Source organism: Chrysochloris asiatica, unplaced genomic scaffold (genome assembly GCF_000296735.1).
Source record: "Chrysochloris asiatica unplaced genomic scaffold, ChrAsi1.0 scaffold00034, whole genome shotgun sequence".
Classification (NCBI taxonomy): Eukaryota; Metazoa; Chordata; class Mammalia; order Afrosoricida; family Chrysochloridae; genus Chrysochloris; species Chrysochloris asiatica.
Window position 1 is genome coordinate 13712678 of NW_006408552.1, and position 21754 is coordinate 13734431.

At 43.1% G+C, this 21754-nt stretch overlaps 2 protein-coding genes across 2 annotated transcripts in view; one reads left to right on the forward strand and one right to left on the reverse strand.

Moving 5' to 3' along the window:
• Positions 1-12389, reverse strand: part of PMS2 (PMS2 postmeiotic segregation increased 2 (S. cerevisiae)) — a 43954-nt gene extending 31565 nt beyond the window's left edge. The window contains exons 1-5 of the mRNA XM_006859759.1: positions 12367-12389; positions 8350-8489; positions 6746-6832; positions 4416-4518; positions 2901-3084 (exon numbers count right to left, since the gene is read on the reverse strand). Of these exons, the coding sequence (XP_006859821.1) occupies positions 2901-3084; positions 4416-4518; positions 6746-6832; positions 8350-8489; positions 12367-12389 (537 nt within the window). The remainder of the gene's footprint in view (positions 1-2900; positions 3085-4415; positions 4519-6745; positions 6833-8349; positions 8490-12366) is intronic.
• A 318-nt stretch (positions 12390-12707) lies between these two features.
• On the forward strand, positions 12708-21307 carry AIMP2 (aminoacyl tRNA synthetase complex-interacting multifunctional protein 2). The gene is made up of 4 exons (XM_006859758.1): positions 12708-12842; positions 16428-16637; positions 18549-18780; positions 20919-21307. The coding sequence occupies exons 1-4, from the start codon at positions 12708-12710 to the stop codon at positions 21305-21307; spliced, it is 966 nt and encodes a 321-aa protein (XP_006859820.1).
• Positions 21308-21754: the final 447 nt, after the last annotated feature.

Sequence of the window (21754 nt, forward strand, 5' to 3'; positions counted from 1 at the left end):
TGTACATAAGGTTGCTATGGGTCGGTACTGACTCGATGGCACCTAACAACAACAAAATGTTAACATGACTAATCGTGACTGTCACAATTGTTAAAAAAAAACAAACTAAAGGGAGCCTGAAAAGATACACATGAAACTGTAACAATGCTTCTCTCTAGGTAGTGCAAGATTCCTGTGTTTTCTGAGACACTAATACTTTTAGCAGCAGTCAAGAAATCAAACAATATGTTGCATTAGGCAAATCTGCTGCACAAAATCTTTTTAAAGTGTTAAAGAGCAAAGATGTCAGCTTGATGACTAAGGTGCATCTGACCCAAGTCATGGTATTTTCAGTAACTTCATATGCATGCAAAAGCTGGACAGTGAATAAGGAAGACCATAGAAGAAAGAATTGATGCGTTTGAGTTATGATGTTGGAAGAGAATCTTGAAAGTGCTGTGGGCTGCCAAAAGAACAGATTTGTATTGGAAGAAGTGCAGCCAGAGTGCTCCTTGGACACCAGGATGGACAAATTTCGTCTCTCATACTTAGGACAATTTGTCAGGAGACACCAGTTTCTGGAGAAGGATTACCATGTTTGGTAAGGTGGAGGGTCAGAGAAAAAGAAGAAGACCCCCAGAGAGATGGATTGGCAAAGTGGCAGCCTCAGTGGGCTCAAGCATGGCAGCGTCTGTGAGGTTGGCCCAGGACTGGGCAGTGTTTCATTCTGTTGTGCACAGGGTTGCTATGAGTCGGTACCAACTTGATGGTACCTAACAACAATACTACTTTTTACCTTAAGATGGACAATAACAATAATAAAGGTTTCCTATGGTGTGGCATGGAGTCCTGGTGTGGTACTGCAGGATAATGTAGACCGCAAGATCGGTTTCAACCACAAGGTTGGCATTTCAAACTCACCACCTGCTCCTCAGAAACCCTGTATGTGGTCTGAGTAGGAAGTGACTTGATGGCACTTAACAACAACAATGGTGTGGCTCTGTAGAATAAGCATTGGACTGTTTACAGCAACTGCAGCAGTTTAAATCCACCAGCCGCTCCTTGGAAGTCCTATACAACGTTGCTATGAGTCAGGACCAATTTGATGGCACTCAGCAGTAACATGTAGCACATAAACTTTTACATTTAATAAAGTTTAAAACAGCACAAATTTCAAATGGACAAAGTTTCTAACTACATGTTTGAGTAACTTTTTTTCTGATTATAACAAAATGTATGTTCCCTGCACATTATGAGGAAAACAGCAAAAAGCACACATGTTCTCACATCCAAGGATAATCATGAATGTGAATATACCCACTCTTCCAGCCTTTTTACTATGCAGATTTATGCCAATTGTTTTTACTTTTACAAAACTGTAACTGTATACAGGCAATTTTATGATTTGCTTTTTGACCCAAACAATTACACAACATTTAGCTACATTTTTGTTGTTGTTAAGTGCCATGGAGTTGCTTTTGACTCATAGCATAAACTCATGGAGATAGTAATAATTCATTTTTGGGGGAAACAAGAACAATAATCTTATTTAAAAATAAAGTAAATCCTTGGAAATATGACCTGGCGACCTGTGTAGTGCAGTTGTACTCTGCACAGGTGGGGTTGCCATGAGTCAGAACCCACTGGACAGACACTAATGGCAGCCCAAGGAAGCATGAGGGGACAAGGCTGTCAACTACACTGATGAGATGATGTTGTTTTTAACAAAACAGAAGCATAAATAAATATAGCATTTATTTCCAAAATTAAAATTAAATAAAGAGAATCCAAAAATAACATTCTTCCTTAAAGGATTCCTTTTCCATACTAAAATACTTCATAAACACTATTTGATGATTCTTTTCAAAGGAAGCTGAAAAACATGACATCAAGCCATCCCTTCCCATGATACTCTCTACCTCTCACCTGGGTTCCATTATCCACTGCAGAACTCAGATGCTACACTCACAGTGATGGGGTTTATTAGGGAAGTGAATAGGTTACAAGACAGAAGCAGAAAATGCACAGGGCACAGTTCTATGAGTTGGAACAATCTCTCCTCAGTCATGTCTATAGGCAGGCCTCTCTGCCTGGCCAACATTACAAACTCTTTTAGCTCTGTTGATAAATGCCCACAGGACACACCACTCCTCTATAATCCTCAGCCTGAAGGTACTCGGCTCTAGCTCTGTGGTTTAGCAAACCTAGATCCCCCACTTATGTACCTGGAGGTACCGCACTCTACAAAGCACACTTCCTGCCCCAAGGCACTCAGCTTCACTTGCCTCGGGCTCTGGGTCTTGGTTCTGCTGCTGCTGCTGCTCCTCTGTCACTCCTCTGGTGTCACAACTTTCTGTCCCTGGTTTGAGGAGGCTCAATGTATGGGGATCTCAGGGTCTAAAGCATGAGCTTCTCTCCTGACACTTCATCTTTGATCATAGTGAGATTTCCCCCCATCCTGCTTCTGAGATGGTTCCTTTTATACTCATGATAGAGGTTCAAGTTTTTACAATTATAATGAACTCTACTAACATCCGCAGCTGAATCATGCCAGCCTATCATTATTTTCTTCCACCTTCTCTTACTCAGGCCCAGCAGGGCAGAAATGTTGTTTGGTGGGAGTTAAACACCACAGCTAGAAGAGACATTAGGTTAATACATTACACCATAGAAAGGAAAGGACAAATCACTCTAGAATTTAAGACTTTGATGGGAAGAGAAATACTTCTCAAAATACACAAGGGAATCAACCACCAAGTAAGTTTTAGAAGCTCTTTTTACTACATATGAGGAAGCTTCAAAAACTCTGTGGAAAAATTCCAGTATCTTTCAATTCCATTTTTTCATGAACTTTGAAGCCCCCACTTTTGGACATTACACCAGCAGTCCGCTTTGAAACTAACGTTCTGAATTGACTGTACCTTCTTTATATTCTTCTGAAATTCCTTATGACGCACAGGTAGCGGATAAAATAACTGCTGCACACTGACTGTGGTCCCTCTCGGTCGTGGGTAAGGGGTCTTCTGAACAAGCTTCCCATTGTGATCAAACACCAATCGAGTCCCAACTTTGGCCGACGTGTGACAGGTAGAAATGGTTACGTCACTGTAAGAAAGCACCAGGTGTGGAATGTTCAGTTAGAGACTCGCAGGTGCTAACAGTCATGAACTCATATGCTTACTATCTTTTCTCTCAAAACCCTCTGAGCAAAAAGAGATCCTTCTAGAATAATCAAGAGGGTTGAAACGGGTGAAGTTAGCATAAAATCTGAGGGTTAGAAACCAATAGAGAGTGAGACAGGAATTCTGGAAACTTCTGCTTTGATAAATTTATAAATTAAACAATGAGGATTTATTTATCAATTTTGTTACAGCTATTCTAATAAAATTTTTTTCCCCATACTTTGGCACTAGAGGATAGAACTGGCAGATGGGAAGCCACCAGCACAGAAGACATGACGCCAAGAGGACTGAAGCCCTCACCCACTGTACATAATGGGGACCAGAACCATAAGCCCATTCCCTGTCAAGGGAAGGAGGGTCTGCAGGCGTCACCCAGTACCCCTGCCAAAGCCCATACTTAAGTTGCTGCCCTGGAAAAATTAATAAATTTTTTTCTTAAATCAAAAGATACTGTAGTTCATGTGTATAAGTAATTACAAAATTTTAGAATCTGTTCAATAAACTAAATTACTGGAAACCAAAGCCACTGCCACTGAGTCGATTCCGACACACAGTGACCCTACATCATATGGTTTCCGAAGCTGTCCATCTTTATGGGGACAAACAGGCTTCTCTTTCTCTAGAGGAAGGGCAAATGGATTTGAATCGCCAAGCTTGTGGTTAGCAGTGCCACAAAAAAAAAAAAAAAAAAAAGACTGGTTCAATATTTTTTCTAAAAATGGAAATAAAACCAGTTGCCATTGAGTCGCTTCTGGCTCATGACAACCCCTCAGGTGTCAGAGTTGCACTGTGCTCCACACGGCTTTCTCAGTGGCGGATGTTTTTTAATAAGTAGATTATCAGGCCCTTTGCTTCCAAGACATCTCTGGGTGGAGTTAAACCTCCAACCTTTTGGTAGCAGCTGAGCACATAACTATTTGCATCACTCAAGGTAACCATGTACACCAATCAAGGACTCCAAAAGCTACTTATAATTTGTATGCAATTTTAAAATTGAGAAGTGTCTTTTTAAAATGGTAACTTATTTTTCTACTAATGTTTGTTTCAGTTTGGAACTTAGTATTGTTGCTGCTGCTGCTATGTGCAGTCGAGTCAGTTTCGACTCAGCGACCTTGTATCCAATAAGTGACATTCAGAATTTATAATTAAGACATTCAAATCAAAAAGTATACACACTCATGATTCCAGCCATACTTTTCCATTTTCACAGGGATTTTAAGAAAGGTCAAGTCAGTGGATCAAACACTGCATCACCTCAATGCACAAAGTGAGCTTAGAGCTTCCCCACGAAAGCCGAATGTTTCCACGTGAGTTAGATCAGCAAATTCTTGAATCTTAGAAGTATAATGCTTCAAAGCTGAAAGACAGATGCAAAACAAGAACTAAGACTTACAATGTCACGAACACATACAATATCTCCTAATGTATCTGATTTTAAAAGGCTGTATTTGTGTATTCTAAGACGGTTCATTAAAATTTTCAGACACTCTGCCAGAAATCTAATAGCCAAAATGTGTAAAATTTCAACAATTTAATAAAAAGATAAATAATCAAATCATAAAATAAGCAAAAGGCTTGAATAGATATCTCACCAAAGAGGACATTCAAATGGTCACCAAACACATGAAAAGATGCATTTAGCCATTTGGTGTGTTTGCTATTAAGTGCCATCGAGTCGGTTCTAACTCATAGCGACCCTATATATGGTTTCTGAGGAGTGGCAGATGCAAATCAAACCTACAATGAGATATCATTTTCCTCCCACTACGATGGAGTCCTAGTGTAGCACTGGAGGATAAGCAATGGGCTTCTAACTGCCAGGTCATCAGTTCAAACCCACCAGCCACTCTTTGGAAACCCTATACAGGGTTGCTATGAGTTGGAATCAATTCATGAGCACTAATAACAATAGGACAGATAAGATAAAATAATCTGAAAATACAGATGTTGGTGAGGATGTAAGAAATCAGGGACCCTTATCCATTGGAGTCCTAGTATGGCGCTGTGGGTTAATGCACCAGGCTGCAAGTCATTTGAACTGCAAGGTCGGCGGTTCAAGCTCACCAGCTGCTCCTTGGAAACCCTATATAGGGTCGCTATGGGTTGGAGTTGACTTGACGGCACGTCACAACAACAACATCCATTGCTGGTATGAATGCAACATGGTACAACCCTTATGGAAACCAGTGTGGCAGAGCCTCGAAAAACTAAAAAACACAACTATCATATGATCCAGCAGTGCCACTTCTAGACGTAAAAGCAGACACTCAAAAAGAGACGTGGACACCAATGTTCACACAGCACTATTCACAATAGTCAAAAGGTGGAAACTATCTAAAGGCCCATCAATAGATGAATGGGTAAATAAAATGTGACACATGCTTACAATGGAAATGTGGCACATACACACATACATACATGCTCAACCAGTTGGAGAAATGATACCTGCCACAATATGGATGGAGCTGGAAGAGATTATGCTGAGCAAAATAAGCCAAACACAGAAGCCAAATGTTACATGATTTCACTTAATAAAAAGACAAGAAAAGGCAAATGTCTAGAGAACAATGTTTGTTTGTGTGGTTACCAGAGACAGGAAGAAAGGGGAAAACAAGGGTTACATACTCAAATACTGTAATTGTTGTCAATAAGATATATACACCTACAAAAAGTTGAATCTGCAAAAGTTATGTGATAAATGTATTTATAACAATGATTTTTTAAAAAAAGAAAAAAAGGAATTGCTACTGAGGCTTCTTATATAGGTTGGTTTGGAGGGTCAGGATCAGGGTTTCATGGGATACACCAGTTAATTGGTGAGTAACTTATTTAGTCCTTCTATCTACCTCCCAGTCAGCTGTATAGTGCTGGGAGTCTTAAAAATTTATAAGCTGCCATTCAAGGTATAACTGGTCTCTACTCCTCCATTTTCCTGGAGGAACAGGGGGAAAGGAGAGTCAGAAATAGGAAGAGGATATGAAATGCCTCCATGAGCAAGTGTCTCCTTGGCTATGGAACCAGAAACACCACATGCCATTACTGAACATTCTGATCAAAAATTCCATAGAAGAATACTGTGTAGAATAGAATTGCAAATTCTCATGGACTCTAAACTTTCTGGAGCCATGGAATATGGATGAATCCCTAAAACTATTCCTCTGAAATCACCTTTAAACCTTAAACCAAAAATAACTCCTAAAATCATTTTTAAACTGAACAACAGTTTAGCTTGTTGTTGTTGTTATTAAGTGCTGTTGAGTCAGTTCTAACTCATACAGATCCTGTATAGGGTTTCTAGAGGAGTGGCTAGTGGGTTAGAACCACAGACCTTGCTGTTCAAATAGACTTTCGGTCCAGTGCTTATCCTACAGGTCCACACCAGTTTAGCTTTGTGGTGGTTGTTGCTAATTTCCATCGAGTCGATTCTGACCCATAGCGACCCCGTATCCATATCAATAAATGGTACATGTAGGAACTGGTGAACTGTGTGTATTCTCAATAACAAAATTTAAGAAAATTATTAGAAAAAAAATTGAGACACTCTGCCCAATATTTAAAAGTAGGATTAGAAAAATCCAACTTACTTAAGCCTTCGAAGTTTTCTTCTTCTACCCCGCATCCATTGTCTGAAACTTCAATGAGATCCACTCCATAATCTTTAAGCCTTACATCTAAAACAGAAAATATTTCTCAGACAAATGATCCATGCTTATAACCTTCATAGCCTTATCGATAACTTTCTTAATGTAAATGTAAGCCATTGCTGTACTTTCATTTAAATATGCTGTCATTTGACAAAATATTTTATTTTTCAGAGTTCTTTTGACTATTAACTAGAGGCAAAATGAAAAGTTTAGGTTTTTTGGTATTTCTTTTTCTTGTTTTTGAAAGGAATAATTTTAACATAGTCATTTAAAAGAATAGGTTTTATCATCAGAGTTACTGAGAACTGATTTTACCAGCTGTAATGTGCTAGACTGCAAAGTCAGTTTAAACCACAAGGTAGGCGGTTCAAGCTCACCAGTCGCTCCTTAGAAACCAATGCAGGGTTGCTATGGGTCAGGACTGACTTGACAGCACTTAACAACAACAACATAGCCTCTGAAAAAGTTAAGTACCTCATCTCTAATGTTGTTAAATGCCATCGAGTCAGTTCCAACTCATTGTGACCCTGTATAGGGTTTCCAAGGAGCGGATGGTGGTGAGTTTGAACTACCAACCTTGTGATTCAAACCGACCTTGTGGTCCAGTGCTTTATCCCACAGCGCCAATAGGGTGATAATAGTAGTAATTACTATTCCTGGAGTCCTGGTGTGGTGCTGTGGGTTAATGCGCTGGACTGCAAGTTCGGCACTTAAGAAACATCATTACTATTCCTATCTCCTGGAATTATTCTGTAGAGTAAATGAAGTAGTCCATGTACACTTTTTAGGCAAAAATAGTAGTGGTGGTAAGAGCACATAAAGGTTAACTATTATTATTACCACCCAGATAATTACTAAGGAGCCCTGGTGGCCCAGTGGTTAAGTGCTCTGCTACTAACACAAAGGTCAGCAGTTCAAGTTCATTAGCTATTCTGCAAACAGTTCCCCTACTCTGATTCACGGGCTCACTATGAGTTGGAACTGGCTCAACAGCACCCAACAAAAAAAGTTAAATATTGGTGGTGGTGGTGCTTATGTCCCATGAACTCAGTTCCGACTCCTAAGGACCCCATTTAGGGTTTCTGAGGCTATAAATCTTTATGGTAGCAGAAAGTCTGTCTCATCTTTCTCCTGAGAAATGGCTGGTAGTTTTGAACTGCTTGCTGACTATGAGATTAGCAGCCTGACTTGTAACTACTACACATAAAAACCAAAACCAACCCTGTTGCCATAGAGTCAATTCTGACTCATGGCGACCCCATGCATTACAAGATAGAACTACTCTATAGGGTTTCCTTGGCTGTTATCTTCATGGAAACAGAGTGCCAGCTCTTTCTTCTGCAGCACCACTGGGTGGGTTAAATCTGCCAATGTTTAAGTTAGAAGACATGCATAAACTATTTTCACCACTTAAGGACTTCACAAGGATACATGATAAAATGAAGTTAAAATAACACTTTTTACTTTATCAACACTTGAGCGTTTTCTTATGCTAACAAATGTATGGTGATCATTTCAGGTAGGTTGAGACCCTCATGACTCACCGATACTGGTGGCCCCAGCATCCACGCTGTTTTCTACCAGCTCCTTCACTGCAGTGCTCAGACTCAGCACTACCTGCCCGGAACAAATCTGATGCACTGACTTCCGGTCGATAGGCTTGATGACCTTCGCAAATTCTGTACTAAAGAAATGCATTGCAAGAAGCAAAGAAGTATGCAATTATGTATTTTCATCTCGATTCTACCTGAGGAAAAGGATTCATCTGTTAATAGTAATGCTGTTATTAGATGGTATCCAGTTGATAGCAGCTCATAAGGACCACACGTACAACAGAATGAAACACAGCTCGGTTCTGCACCATCCTCACACTCCTTGTGATGCTGGAGCCCATTCGTGCTAATGTTGTTACTGTTGTTAAGCGACCCTGAGTCGCTTCCAACTCAGAGCGAACCTGTAGAGGGTTTCCAAGGAGCGGGTGGTGGGTTTGAACCACCAACCTTGTGGTTAGCAGCCCGGTGCTTATGTAAAGCATCACACCAGGACTGGAAGGGTAACAGGTCTAATCTATTCATATGTTGTTCTGACATACATAAGGGAGCTTCAAAAAGCTTGAAACCCCTTGTACATTTACTATATTCCTGAATATAACATTGTTCTACAATCCTTAAGCATCTGTCAAGAAAAATTTCTGAACAGATTATCAATTCTAAGAGATAGTTAACATCCAGTTATACTGAAGTATTCCTCAAACTGGAGTCCTGGTGTGATGCTGAGGGAGAAGTACCAGGCTGCTAACTGCAAGGTCCGAAATTCAAACCCACCAGCTGTTCCTTGGAAACCCTATACAGGGTCACTATGAGTCAGAACCTACTTGATGGCACTTAACAACAATCCCTCAAGCTTGGTGGTTCAGTAGTAGAATGTCTTCCACACAGTCATTAATCTAGTGATTTCTAGGGAACGATTGAACACTTGGCATAATAATATAATGCAGGGGGGTCTCAGGAGAGATATTTTGGATTATTTCCATACCAGCTAACAGACTCTTAACAACTCTATGTTGTTGTTAAGTGCTGTAGAGTTGGTTCCGACCCATAGAGACCCTATATAGGATTTCTGAAGAGCGGCTTGGTGGATCTGAACCATCGACCTTGTTGTTCAACGTGACCTTGCAGTCCAGTGCATTATCCTGCAGTGTCACACCAGGACTCCTGGCAACTCTATAGGACAGGGTAGAATGGTCCCATGGGATTTTCATGGACTGCCAGAAGAACCAGCAAACCTATTTTGGAAGAACTATAGCCAGAATGCTCCTTGGAAGTGAAGAATGGCAAGACTTCATCTCACATACTTTGAACATGTTATCATGAAGGACCAGTCCCAAGACTTCATGCTTGGTAAAATAGAGGGTCAGTGAAAAAAAGGAAGCCCTTCAGTGAGATGGACTGACACAGTGGCGGCAACAATGGCCTGAACATACTATCAATTATGAAGATGGCACAAGACTAGATAGTGTTTCGTTCTATTGTACATCGGTTCACTATGAATCAGAACTGACTCAACAGCATCTAAAAATATTAACAAAAGGAAGCAGGCTGCCAAATCTTTCTATCAAAGAGTGGCTGGTGAATTTGAACCACCAACCCTTAGGCTAGCAGCGGAACGCTTAACTATTGCACCACCATGGTTCTTTACTCCACAAAGTGCCATCGTGTAGCTTCCGACTAGTAGACTCTCCATACACCCTTCTGGAATAACAGAACAAACCTTTCTGACTTTCACTATACCTTGCAAAGAGTATCATCAAGTGTGTCTTAAGGGAAACTGTGGACGACCTCACAAAATGGAAAGAAGTAGCTCCAAAAATGAGCTTATTTGACAATAATCTTATTTGACATTTAATGAGCTTATTTGACAAAGATCCATTACTGATACTTACTTTGAAAGAAGTGGACCAGGCCAGGTAAATACAGCTGGTGAATAAAATTACCCACTACTATGAGTTGATTCCTCGGAAACCCTGTGCAGGGTCACTATGAGTCGGAACCGACTCCACGGTGCTTAACAACAACAACAACGAGTTGATTCTGATTCTATAGGGTTTCCAAGGCTGTTAATCTTTATGGGATCAGACTGCCACAGCTGTGTCCTAAAGAGCAGCTGGTGGGTTTGAACCATAGACCTTGTGGCTAGCAGCCAAATGCTTATTAACCCACTGTGCCACCAGGGCCCCACAAATCATAAAAGGAACACCGCCCAGGAGACATCAACGCAAGTGTCCGGGTCCCCTCAGGGCAAACCCCCTTCCAAGACTAAGACTCAAGGGGAACACATGAGCAAACACGTGCTCTGACTGGTGACCATATTGGTCACCGATAAGAGGAAGTGAGGGAAAAACAGCAATGAAACTGCAAGCTAATCCAACCACATTTATTACACTCCTGTGAACCCAGGTGGAGACCTGGTGGGCCAGCAGTATGGCAAGACTCCTGGGCCCAGAGTCAGTGACATAGCCACAGAGGACTAGAGTGGAGAGTGAAGCATCCAGCTGATAAGAAGAGAGGACATATGCACAAGAACACCCACACTTACAGATAATACCCACTTGACCTGGCTTGAATGGCTGGATGATCAGAGCTCAACTAGAAGAAGAAAGAAAAGGAAAAAAAGAGTAATCTGATACAATTTGATGGGAACATTCTTTACAGTGAGGATCATTCCCACCCCCTAAATACACAAGATAAACAGGGATGGGCACCTTGGACACTGGCTACTCCAAATGGGGGGTGCTACAAAGGCAACCTAGATCCAGAGGGCACAGAGGAAGGTAGAATCTCCACTGAGTAGTATCCAATCTGTCTGGGCAGGGCTGATGAAAGGAGATGGGGATAGCACTCATGTGGTCCAATAGTGAATAATTGTTATCAGGACTGACTGCGAGGGTTAGAAATGTCAAGGTAGATGTTTTGTAGCAAAAGGAGGGGAGTGATTGCAGTCTAGGAGCAGAGGTCCCTAGGACCATCAAGGGAGAAGAGCAGTGTGTGGGACCCTACCCAGAGAAACAATGACACCAGAGATGGTGGCAGAGATGATGACGTGGAGAGATGGAGCGTCTGGGAACTCTAGACCCAGAGAGGGAGAGGGGCTGACACAGGGAAGGGCGGGGGGAGGCTTTCAGTGTATAAACTTTGGTTTGTTGATGATGCATGGAGAGGATTGTAACCATGGCAATGTAGCAATATACAATAGGATGAACATAAACTATCTCCCATGTAAACTATCATATAATTCACAATAAAACATTAAATAAAAACAAGGAACACGGCAGTGCTGGCAGATTTGGAAGGCTGGCTACCCTGAATCTGGTGTCGCTTAAACTAGGTAGGAAAATCACATATTCAAAGAACTACAGAAAAATAAAAAAGAATTAAAAAAAAAACAAAACACACACAAAAAAAAAACCAGCTACGCAAATTCAGGTGAGCACTGAAGCTTAAGAAAAGTTAACTTTAGAAGAAGAAGAGGAGAAAGTAAGTAGACACGCAGATCATGTTTAAATAGAATTTTAAATGAACATCACCAGTAAGTACAGTGCATCTTTAAATAAATCACTTCTACGAGACCAAATGGGCAACACAGACTTTAAAACCAAGACGAGAACGTGAAGAAGCAAGCAATCTAGAGAACTGAAAACGGAACCAACCGGAACGGAAATACTGAGAATGTACACACATTGTTAAGAATGGAACCAGTGTCGCTGAATAATTTGCGTAGAAATTGTTGAATATTATGAAAACACAATTATTCTTTTTTATTTAAAAAAAAGTAAATAAATCAACTCAGCCTGCTTGGGTTTCAAGTTCACAGCTATTTGCCTGGGCGCTGGCCATATCCAGCACCTCAGAAAGTCAACTCTGAGTCTCGGACCCCAACCTTCAGGTGACAACAGTCAAGAGGCCGCCCCAGTGCGTCCCAGCCACTTCCCCTTCCTTCCAGGATCCTGGAACGCGTTGGGCCTTAGCGACAACGACCGGAAGGAGACCGACAGTCCCGCTCACCTGGGACCCTCAGTTCGCTCCATGGAACCAGAACCCGACCAGCCTCCGTGACAGTCACCCGATTCCCGCCACGGCGGATCCCACAGAAGTCTTGCCTCCCAACCGCCCATTGGTTCCTCCGCGATTTTCTCCCGCCCCTTCCGGAAGGCGAGTTAAAGCTTCCCGTAGGCCTTTTCCGCTGATTGGCTGTATCAAAGGTTGAGGCCGTGACGTAGGAGGGTCCCAGCCAATTAGAGCTGCTGGACGGCGCTCTCCCGAACGCCCGCAGTTCGTCGTGGCCTTTGACGGTTTCTGTGCGTTCGTGTTCCCCACCCTCTTCCTTCCCTCTCTGGGTTGCCGCGATGCCGATGTACCAGGTAAAACCCTATCACGGGGGCGGCGTGCCTCTCCATGTAGACCTTCCAACCTGCATGTACCGACTTCCTAACGTGCACAGCCGGAGCAGCGGCCCCGCAACCGACGCTAGCCACGTGCAGGTAGGAACGTGCGACTTGGCCCCCTGCCTCCACCCACTTACTGCGCAGGCGCCCTTCCGCGGCCGGTACCGAGACATCCCGACGGGCAGATCCCTACGGGCTCGGAGAGGGCGCGGCCACATTCCTACCACTCTAGCTGACCCCTGCCTCCAAAAGTCTACGACTTCGGTTACAGTCTTTTTCCGCTTACGTTAATTAAACTGTTTTCCTACGAAATGTTATCCACAGAAAAACAATAAATAAATGCTCGTTTCGGGTGAATTACAAAGTGAACCGCAGTTTAACAACCACGCGGGTCAAGACACGTTATTAGCGCCCCTGCAACGCCCCACGCTTCACACTATAACCTCCCCTGTCCCCTGCTATCCTGGCATTCATAATAGAGTTATGTTGTTTTTCTCGATGATTTTTGCCGCCTCAGTGTGCATTACTAAACAATATAATCTTGCTTGAATTTTTTTATCTTACATAAGTGGAATCATACAGCATGTGTTTGGTTGTGTCTGGCGTTTTCTACACATCATGATTTTAAGATTCGTTCTTGCTGCTTTTAACTATGGAATACACGTTTTCTTTGCTGTGTAGTGTGCGTGACTATTGTTGTTTGGTGTGTGGTGTCCAGTCAATCCAGACTCATGTGGACCCTGTATAGGGTTTCCGAGGAGCAGCTGGTAGGTGTGAACTGCCGACATCGAGGCCAGCAGTCCAGTGCTTATTCTAGAGCGCCACACCTGGATCTTTTCTGTTCACGGACACGGTGGAGTGTATATGCAAGCATAGGGTGTGTGTATACTAAGGAAAGGAATTGTTTTGGGCTCTGAGAGCCTGTTTACCTTCAATTCTACTAGAGAAATTGTCTTCTATTTGGTTTTACTGACAGGCTAAGCTCTAACCAGCAGTGTGTAAAAATTCCTGTGGCTTGCATTCCCCAAAGCTTATAGGTGTGTAGTGGTATCCTTGTTGCTGTTAAGTGCCATTGAGTGAGCATTTGGGCATCAATCTGGTCAAAAGGGTTGGGTCAAGCTGAGCTGAAGACTGAAATCTCAGGCCATACTCATACACAGTACTCACATACATTGTTTAGTGTGTATTGACTAAGGTTTGGAGGCCAAAAGGGGCATCTTTGCCCCTGGGAGGACAAGGAACCTCCTGCCATTTGCACAAAGTTTGTGCACAAATACAATGGTTAAGAGAGACTGGAAATGCAACTCAGGAGGACAATCATTGAGGAACTTGACTAGCCCTGCCCATCACCTATCTTGCACTGAAATTTATTGTGAATCAGCACCCTTTATTTTCTTAGCAGACTGAGCACTTTACTTTTCTTTGTTCCACCTAGAAGTCAATTATCTTACATTACCATGGTGTGTGATCTTAAACAAAGAGCATCAAGTCAGCAGAGGTGGGAAACTAGAGATTAAGCTACAAATGCTTTATAGTGCCATACAAGAGATGAGAGGGCCCAAGATGTGTAAGCTTGGTGCATTTTAGGAACCCAAAGGATAGCATGGACACAGGTGAGATGAGTTATCCAAGGTGTGATTGAGTCATGTTAAAGATTTTACTTTTCATCCTAAGAGCCTAAGACTTCAGTTGGGGAAGGAAGGGCCAGTAACAGAATATGACTGCCATCTGTCAGGATTGGTAGTGGACCAGAGTGGATGCAAGGTGATTGGGTAGGAAATCTGTCAGGTGTAAAATGGAGGCTTGGACTAGGTGTAGAACAGCAGAGGTTCAGGTTGCTCAAAGGCTTCTCACAGCAGATGGTGAAGATGAATTTCGGTATCTCACAAGGGAGAGGCATGCTAAACCAGTGAATCCAAGAGGTGAAATTTACAGTACTGCTTAACCAAAAGGTCAGTGGTTCAAACCCACCAGCCTCTCCTCGGAGAGCTTAGACAGGATTGCTATGAGTTGGAACTGATGAAGAGCAAAGACTGCAGCCTTCAGTATAGGTTGCACTTCAATGTAAGGAAAACAGAAAACCTCACAGCTTTACCGAAATAACATCATGATAAATGGAAAAAAAGACTGAAGTTGTCAACAATTTTCGTTTTGCTTGCATCCACCAGCAACACTCAAGGAATCAGCAGTCAGGAAATCAAACAAAGGATTGCCTTAGGTGAGTCTGCAGCACAAGACCTCTTCCTCTTTAAAGTGTTCAAGAGCAAAGATACCCCCACTTGAGGACTAAGGTGCTCCAGACCCAGTCACCTCATATGCATATCAAAGTTGGACAATGAATGAAAACCATAGAAGAATTAATGCATTTGCTTTATCGTGTTGGAGAAGAATATTGAAAATACCATGGACTGCCAGAAGAACAAATACTGTGTTGGAAAAAGTCCAGCCAAAATATTCCCTAGGAGCCAGGATAACTTCATCTCTCACACTTGGGACATGTTATCAGTAGGGGCCAGTCCCTCGAGAGGGAATTATGCTTGGTAAAGCAGAGAGTCAGCAAAAAAGAGGAAGACCCCCAACCAGATGGATTAGCACAGTGGCTGCAGCAGTGGGATGGAGCATAACTCGAGCGTACACAACAACAATGAACAATGTAATCTTTAGTCTGTCTTCTCAAAACAGATTTTCTATTATGACAGTTCAGGGATCTGGAAATAGGTTGTATAATGTTGCTTCTTTTGAGAGTCTTGTAAATAGTTTTGGGTTTTTTTTTGGAGCCCTTGTATGATGCTGTAGGATAAGTACTGGATTACTAACCACAAGGTTGGCGGTTCAAACCTGTCAGCCACTCCTTGGAAACCCTATACAGGGTTACTTACTATGAGTTGGAACCAATTCCATGGCATTTAACAAAAGTTGTTTTTGTTTTGTTTTGTTCTTAAATCTGTAAATATCTGTTTGTCAGCAGAGATTACTGTCACTTATGGTATGTACTCTATTGGGCAGAACGATGAAAGATTCTGTGAGTGAAGGATTTATAAAAGCCCGTGGCCGTTGATTGCGACTCATAGCAACACCGTGTGTTACAGAGCAGTACTGCCCCACAGTTTAAAGGCTAGGCATGAAGTCATGTGTTACAGAGCAGTACTGCCCCACAGTTTAAAGGCTAGGCATGAAGTTGTACGTTTTAGCTGTGAAAAGATTGTACATGATTCTAAGATATCAGAGCCCCAGTACAGCTTTGAAAATGATGTGAGTCACTCATCATCTGACCCCATGGACGAAATTCCAAACCAAGTGAACCATAAAGCTATCTGTGCTCCGTGTTCCCTTTTACTAGTTCCAGTTAATTAGTGCCGATTGTTGAATTGTGTCTTGTTGCCACTACCCCACCCTAGGTCTTTTTCTGGTGTATTTAAGCAAACTTTTTGGATTCATGTGATATTAAGAATATGCTCAGTTTCTACACCCCTCTCTTTCTGACTTCTTACCTGAAATAGCAGTCATAGAATTTTAAAGTGGTTTTCAGTCCCAACAGTGTTTTGTTTATTTGTTTTTAAAACCATTGTTGGGCTCCGGAGGACAAGAGGTGAGTCTGTGTCAGGAGGCAGGAGGTTTGGTGAATGGGTGGAACAGAGTGAATGTGAATGGAGATGAACCCTCTGTTGTTGGTTTGTTTAGGGAGCAGCTGACCCTTCTCCTCTTCAAGCTCTGGAGTCACGTCAGGATGAAATTCTCAAATGCCTATATGAACTGAAAGCCGCAGTGGATGGTCTCTCTAAGATGATCCAGACACCAGATGCAGACTTGGATGTGACTGACATAATCCATGCTGATGAGCCCACCACTTTCACCACCAGCGCGCTGGACTTAAATTCAGTGCTGGGAAAGGTGAGTGCCTTTTCAAGGCGAAAGCTGAAACATGTCAGGCGACAAGCTGCTTATTGGTGCTGAAAATTGTGCTCTTGTGGTAAAAGCCTTAGTGTTTTGTTGTTGTTGTTTTCAGAGGGGTAGTAAGGAATTTATAGTTGTTGTTTTCCTTTAAATGAGTGTGCCTCTGCACGGAATAGATTCATGAGGTATGAGTAAATCCCAAGCAAACTCTCCAGCCATGCTTCCGGACTGCCTTCATCCTGGTAGTGGTGAACAGGGAGGATTCGCAGGCAGAGAGACACGTGCAGGCCAAGCACACTCCATGCCAGAGGCGGGCACGGGCCCAGTGCCACTGAGCCCTGGAGAAACAGATCTTCACTGTTTGCTCAGGGCTTCTCAAAGGCTCAGGGCTCAACCTCAACCCTTTGTGGGAATAGCTCGACTTTCAGAGCCATTGTTGCCCTGGTACAAAATCCCACTAATCCTTTGCCATGTTGCAAAAAGCCAACCACCGTCTTATATTTCCAACTTGTTTTGCGTAAAATCACTTTCCTGAGTTACAGTTAAGTTGCATCAGCCAGCTCTCATTTAGGGGAGAGGAGACCTGATCGGCAAACAAAGACTGTCTTGTTATAAAGTGCTATTTGAAAGTGCTAATCTTAACAGACTCCTATCTAGCACTGAGGAACAATGTGACAAGCTGTGTTACAGTGTTTCCCCAGGACTGTTTTTGAGATCCTTGTTCACTCTGCATATTTTCTCCCCTTCTCTGTTCACTCACTCATCCTGTACATGTTTGCATGCCCAGAGTCCTGACCTCTTCCCCAGGGAGCCAGTCCAGTGGAGGACTCAGTAGCGCTGTCATCCAGGCGTGTCTCAGGGTGCTCAAAGGCTTCCCACAGCAGATGGTGAAGATGAATTTCGGTATCTCATAAAGGCACAGCATCAACTAAAAGGGTTGACTTCAGGGAACTGCAAAGCATTCATCCTGAAAAGGCCCTGCCTGAGTCAGGAGTGGCCAGATGAGAGTGGCTGGCTTGGTCTAGAGAGTTTAGGAATTTGACATTGGTTATATTCTATAAATTATGTTTCTTATTAAAAGATAAGTACAGAAATAGGAAAGTAAATTTGGCCTTCAGTTGATACCTAAATCAACTCTCTAGCCCTCCAGACCAAGATCCCTTTTCAAGGGGCTGTTACGTTAGTGAACATGAGTGAGCATAGAAGCCATCATGCTATTGGGTGATCAAATATTAGAAAGATTTGGTAAAAGGAGCAACTGCTTGTGTTACTTTACGCTATTGCTAAGGTAGATAGCTTGACCTTTGAACAAACAGCACAGATAGGAACTACATGGGTCCACTTCTATATGGATTTTTTCTCCTGTTGCTATTACAGTGAGCCTTAATATCGTCTCTGCTAAAATGTCATGTGTCTGCACATGAGGTCCCTCCCTCCAGTAACTGCTAGCCCCTCACCATCTACACCCCGTAATGAGCCATGGTCAACATCACACAGCGCTTTAGTCACATGCTGTTTTAGGCACAGTAGAAACAGGAAAAACAATCCATGTATAAAGGGGTCTGTGCAGTTCAAATCCATGCAGACAACTGCACAGGATGTCAGCGCCCCTAACCCCCTGTGCTGTTTAAGATCAGCTGTAGTAATACATAGTTTTACCAATTTTCTAGTAAAGTGACATATTTATTACTTGGGAGGCAGCAGTTTAGGGATTAAGGGATGGAGTTGGCATATGGCCCAGCTCTACTTGGTACTGAGTTGGAGTGACCTTGGACAGGACTTGTTTCCTCCGCTGAAAATGTAGACAATCGAAGTCCCTTCCGTGAGGGAGGATTCAGCTGGATAACCCTGTTGTTTCCAGCCTAGCACTCCACTGGTCATTGAGACAGTTTGCTCTTCTCCCACCAGGATTATGGAGCGCTGAAAGACATTGTGATCAATGCAAACCCAGCCGAGCCACCTCTCTCCCTGCTGGTGCTACACGGACTGCTCTGTGACCGGTACAGGGTCCTGTCCACAGTCCACACGCACTCATCGGTCAAGAGCGTGCCCGAAAACCTCCTCAGGTGCTTTGGAGCACAGACTGAAAAGCAGCCACGTCACGAGTACCAGTTGGGTTTTACTTTGATTTGGAAGAATGGTAAGAGGAGAGACTGGGTGAAGCTTTGAGAAGATAATGAAATGCACTTCTTGATTTTAATATAGAGGCAGCTATTGGGCCACACGATGTAATTTAGAAAACATGTGGGGTCATTCTAGAAGAGACACAGATGAATGTTGACCCAAAGATGCCTTCCCCTTCCCTGGGAAATCTTTGGCTGAAATCATGGTTCTGTTTTTGGAGGGCATACTGTAGAAAGGAAGTCCAGTCGGTTCCCAAACCTAATTGTTAAAAGGGATATTGAAGTGATCGTGACCAATCACCATAAAAGGATGGTAGGATAATTATCCAAAGGATCCACTCTTCTTCTGATCAGTTTTGGACAGGGGGGAGCGAGTTAATTATCTTTGATTCAGTAATACTTGAACCGCCTGCCACTTACACAGATACTGAGAGGAGACAGGCCTGACTTAAAGAGATGGGACTCCTGGTTCTCAGTCATCCCGTCCTCTTAAATCATTAGGCTCAGGAGTTTCAGAAGATGCTCTGAGGTCCCTACCTACCCAAAAGTTGTCATAATCAAGTCAGGCCCCCCTCAGGGATATTGCAGGTTCAGTTCCAGGCCACTGCAATGAAGTGAAGATTCTTTACTAAGGAAGTCACTTTTTGTTGTTTTCCTGTACGCATAAAAGTTAGGTAGACACTAGACTATAGTCTTTTAAGTGCAGTAGCATCATGAAAATTTTTTGAAATGTGAGAATTACCAGCCTGTGACAAGAGACATAATGCCAGCACATTCTTTTACAAAAATGGTGCCAGGAGACACTCAGGAAGCTTCTATTTGTAAGGGAAGCACAATAAAACCTGGTATGCCTGTCCAGAGTAATTATTATAATTTTTTTAATGTTTTATTGTGAATTTTGTGATAGTTTACATGGGAGAACATTAACTTTACATTCATTCTATCATCATTTCATTGCCATGCATCATCAGCCAACCAAAGGGTATACCCTGTAAGCCTGCCCCCCAGTCATCAGCACACAATCCCTCTCCCTCTCTGGGTAGAGTCCCCAGTTGCTCCATTTCTCCATGTCATCGCCTCTGCCTCCATCTCTGGCGTCACTGCTTCTCTGGGTAGGGTCCCGCACTCCACTCTTCTCCCTTGATGGTCCCAGGGACCTCGGCTTCTGCAACTCTCACAATCAGTCCTGATAACAATTAGTACCACAGGGGACCTATCCTCATCTCCTTTCATCGGCCCACTTAAGACAGATTGGATACTACTCAGTGAAGATTCTACCTTCCTCTACGCCCTCTGGATCTAGGCTCCCTCTTGAAAGCTTGTAAGCCAGTCACTTCTTGCCTTTGTATCCCCTCCAGTTTGGGTAGCCAATGTCCAAGTTGCCCAGCCCTGTCTACTCTGTGTATGGAGGGGGTGGGAATGATCCTCACTGTAAAGATTTATTCCCTCTTTTGAGCTACTGCATCCATAGGTGTAGGTCAAGTTCATCAAATTGTATCAGATTACTTTTTTTCCCTCTTTTTTCTTCTTCTGGTTGAGCTCTGATCATCTAGTCATTGAAGCCAGGTCAGGTGGGTATTATCTACAAGTGTGGGTGTTCTTGTGCATATGCCTTCTCTTCTTATCAGCTGGACACTTCACTCTCCACTCTTGTCCTCTGTGGCTATGTCACTGACTCTGGGCCCAGGAGTCCCCAGGTCTTGCAACGCTGCTGGCCAACCAGGTGTCTACCCAGGTTCACAGGAGTCTATAGAATATTGTAGGGCTTAGATCGCAGCTTCATTGCTGTTTTTCCCTCACTTTCCCTTTTCAGTAATGAACGTGATCATCAATCATAACGCATGTTTGCTCATGTCTTGGAAGGGGGTTTGCCCTGAGAGGACTCAACCACTTGCCTTGATGTCTCCTGGGCCAGAATAATTACTTTTTTAAACATCAAGTTTGTATTTAAATCCTCTTGAACATTAAATCTGTTGTAGACCAACTATAAAAGCAGAATTTCTTTCTTGAAAATCACTTTGACTTTCCATGTCATCAGCACAAGATGCCTAGCGAGCCCCCTTTGCATTCTTTGAGTTGCTCAAATGCTGCTTTGGGAGGTGTGCAAGGGAAGGTTCTCTTCTCGATATTCCATGTGTGTGTTTTTCCCTTCCAGTGCCAAAGATTCAGATGAAGTTCAGCGTCCAAACCATGTGCCCCATTGAAGGAGAAGGGAACATTGCTCGGTTTTTGTTCTCTTTGTTTGGCCAGAAGCACAATGCTGTCAACTTAACCCTCATAGATAGCTGGGTGGATGTAGCGATTTTCCAGCTGAAAGAGGGAAGCAGTAAGGAAAAGGCCGCCGTGTTCCGCTCCATGAACTCTGCTCTTGGGAAGAGCCCCTGGCTGGTTGGTAATGAACTCACCGTAGCAGACGTGGTGCTGTGGTCCGTGCTTCAGCAGTCGGGGGGCGCCAGTGGGACGGTGCCTGCCAACGTGCAGAAGTGGATGAAGTCATGTGAAAACCTGGCTGCCTTCAACGCTGCCCTCAGGCTCCTTCAGTGAACTGCCGTAACTGATCTTAAGGGGTTTAGGTTTTAAGAATGGTGCTGCTGTTTCATGCCTACTGGTAAAGGGACTTGCTCTTTCTAGTTAGGTCTGTTGCCCAGTATCAATAAAAACATTATAGCATTTGTAGCTTTGATTTTATTTGAAGTTCCACAAAATCACCTGCACTTCACCGTGACCACTGCTGACTGTGTTGGGGATACAAAAATGAACACATGCCATTGCCATCTTGTGATGTACAGGCTGGCTCAGGAGTAGTGTTATTACATTGGGGAGGGGGAGGAGGAGGGGGTTTCAAAGGAGGAAAGCTGCTATTTGAGTGCTGTGAGAAGAAATCTTACTGAGTCCTAGAAGTACTAAGTTTTAAACAGGCCTAGTTTAGGAACAAAACCAAGCTCAGGGTAGAGAAAACAGAGAGCTGGGTTTCGATCTTCATGGCAGCGG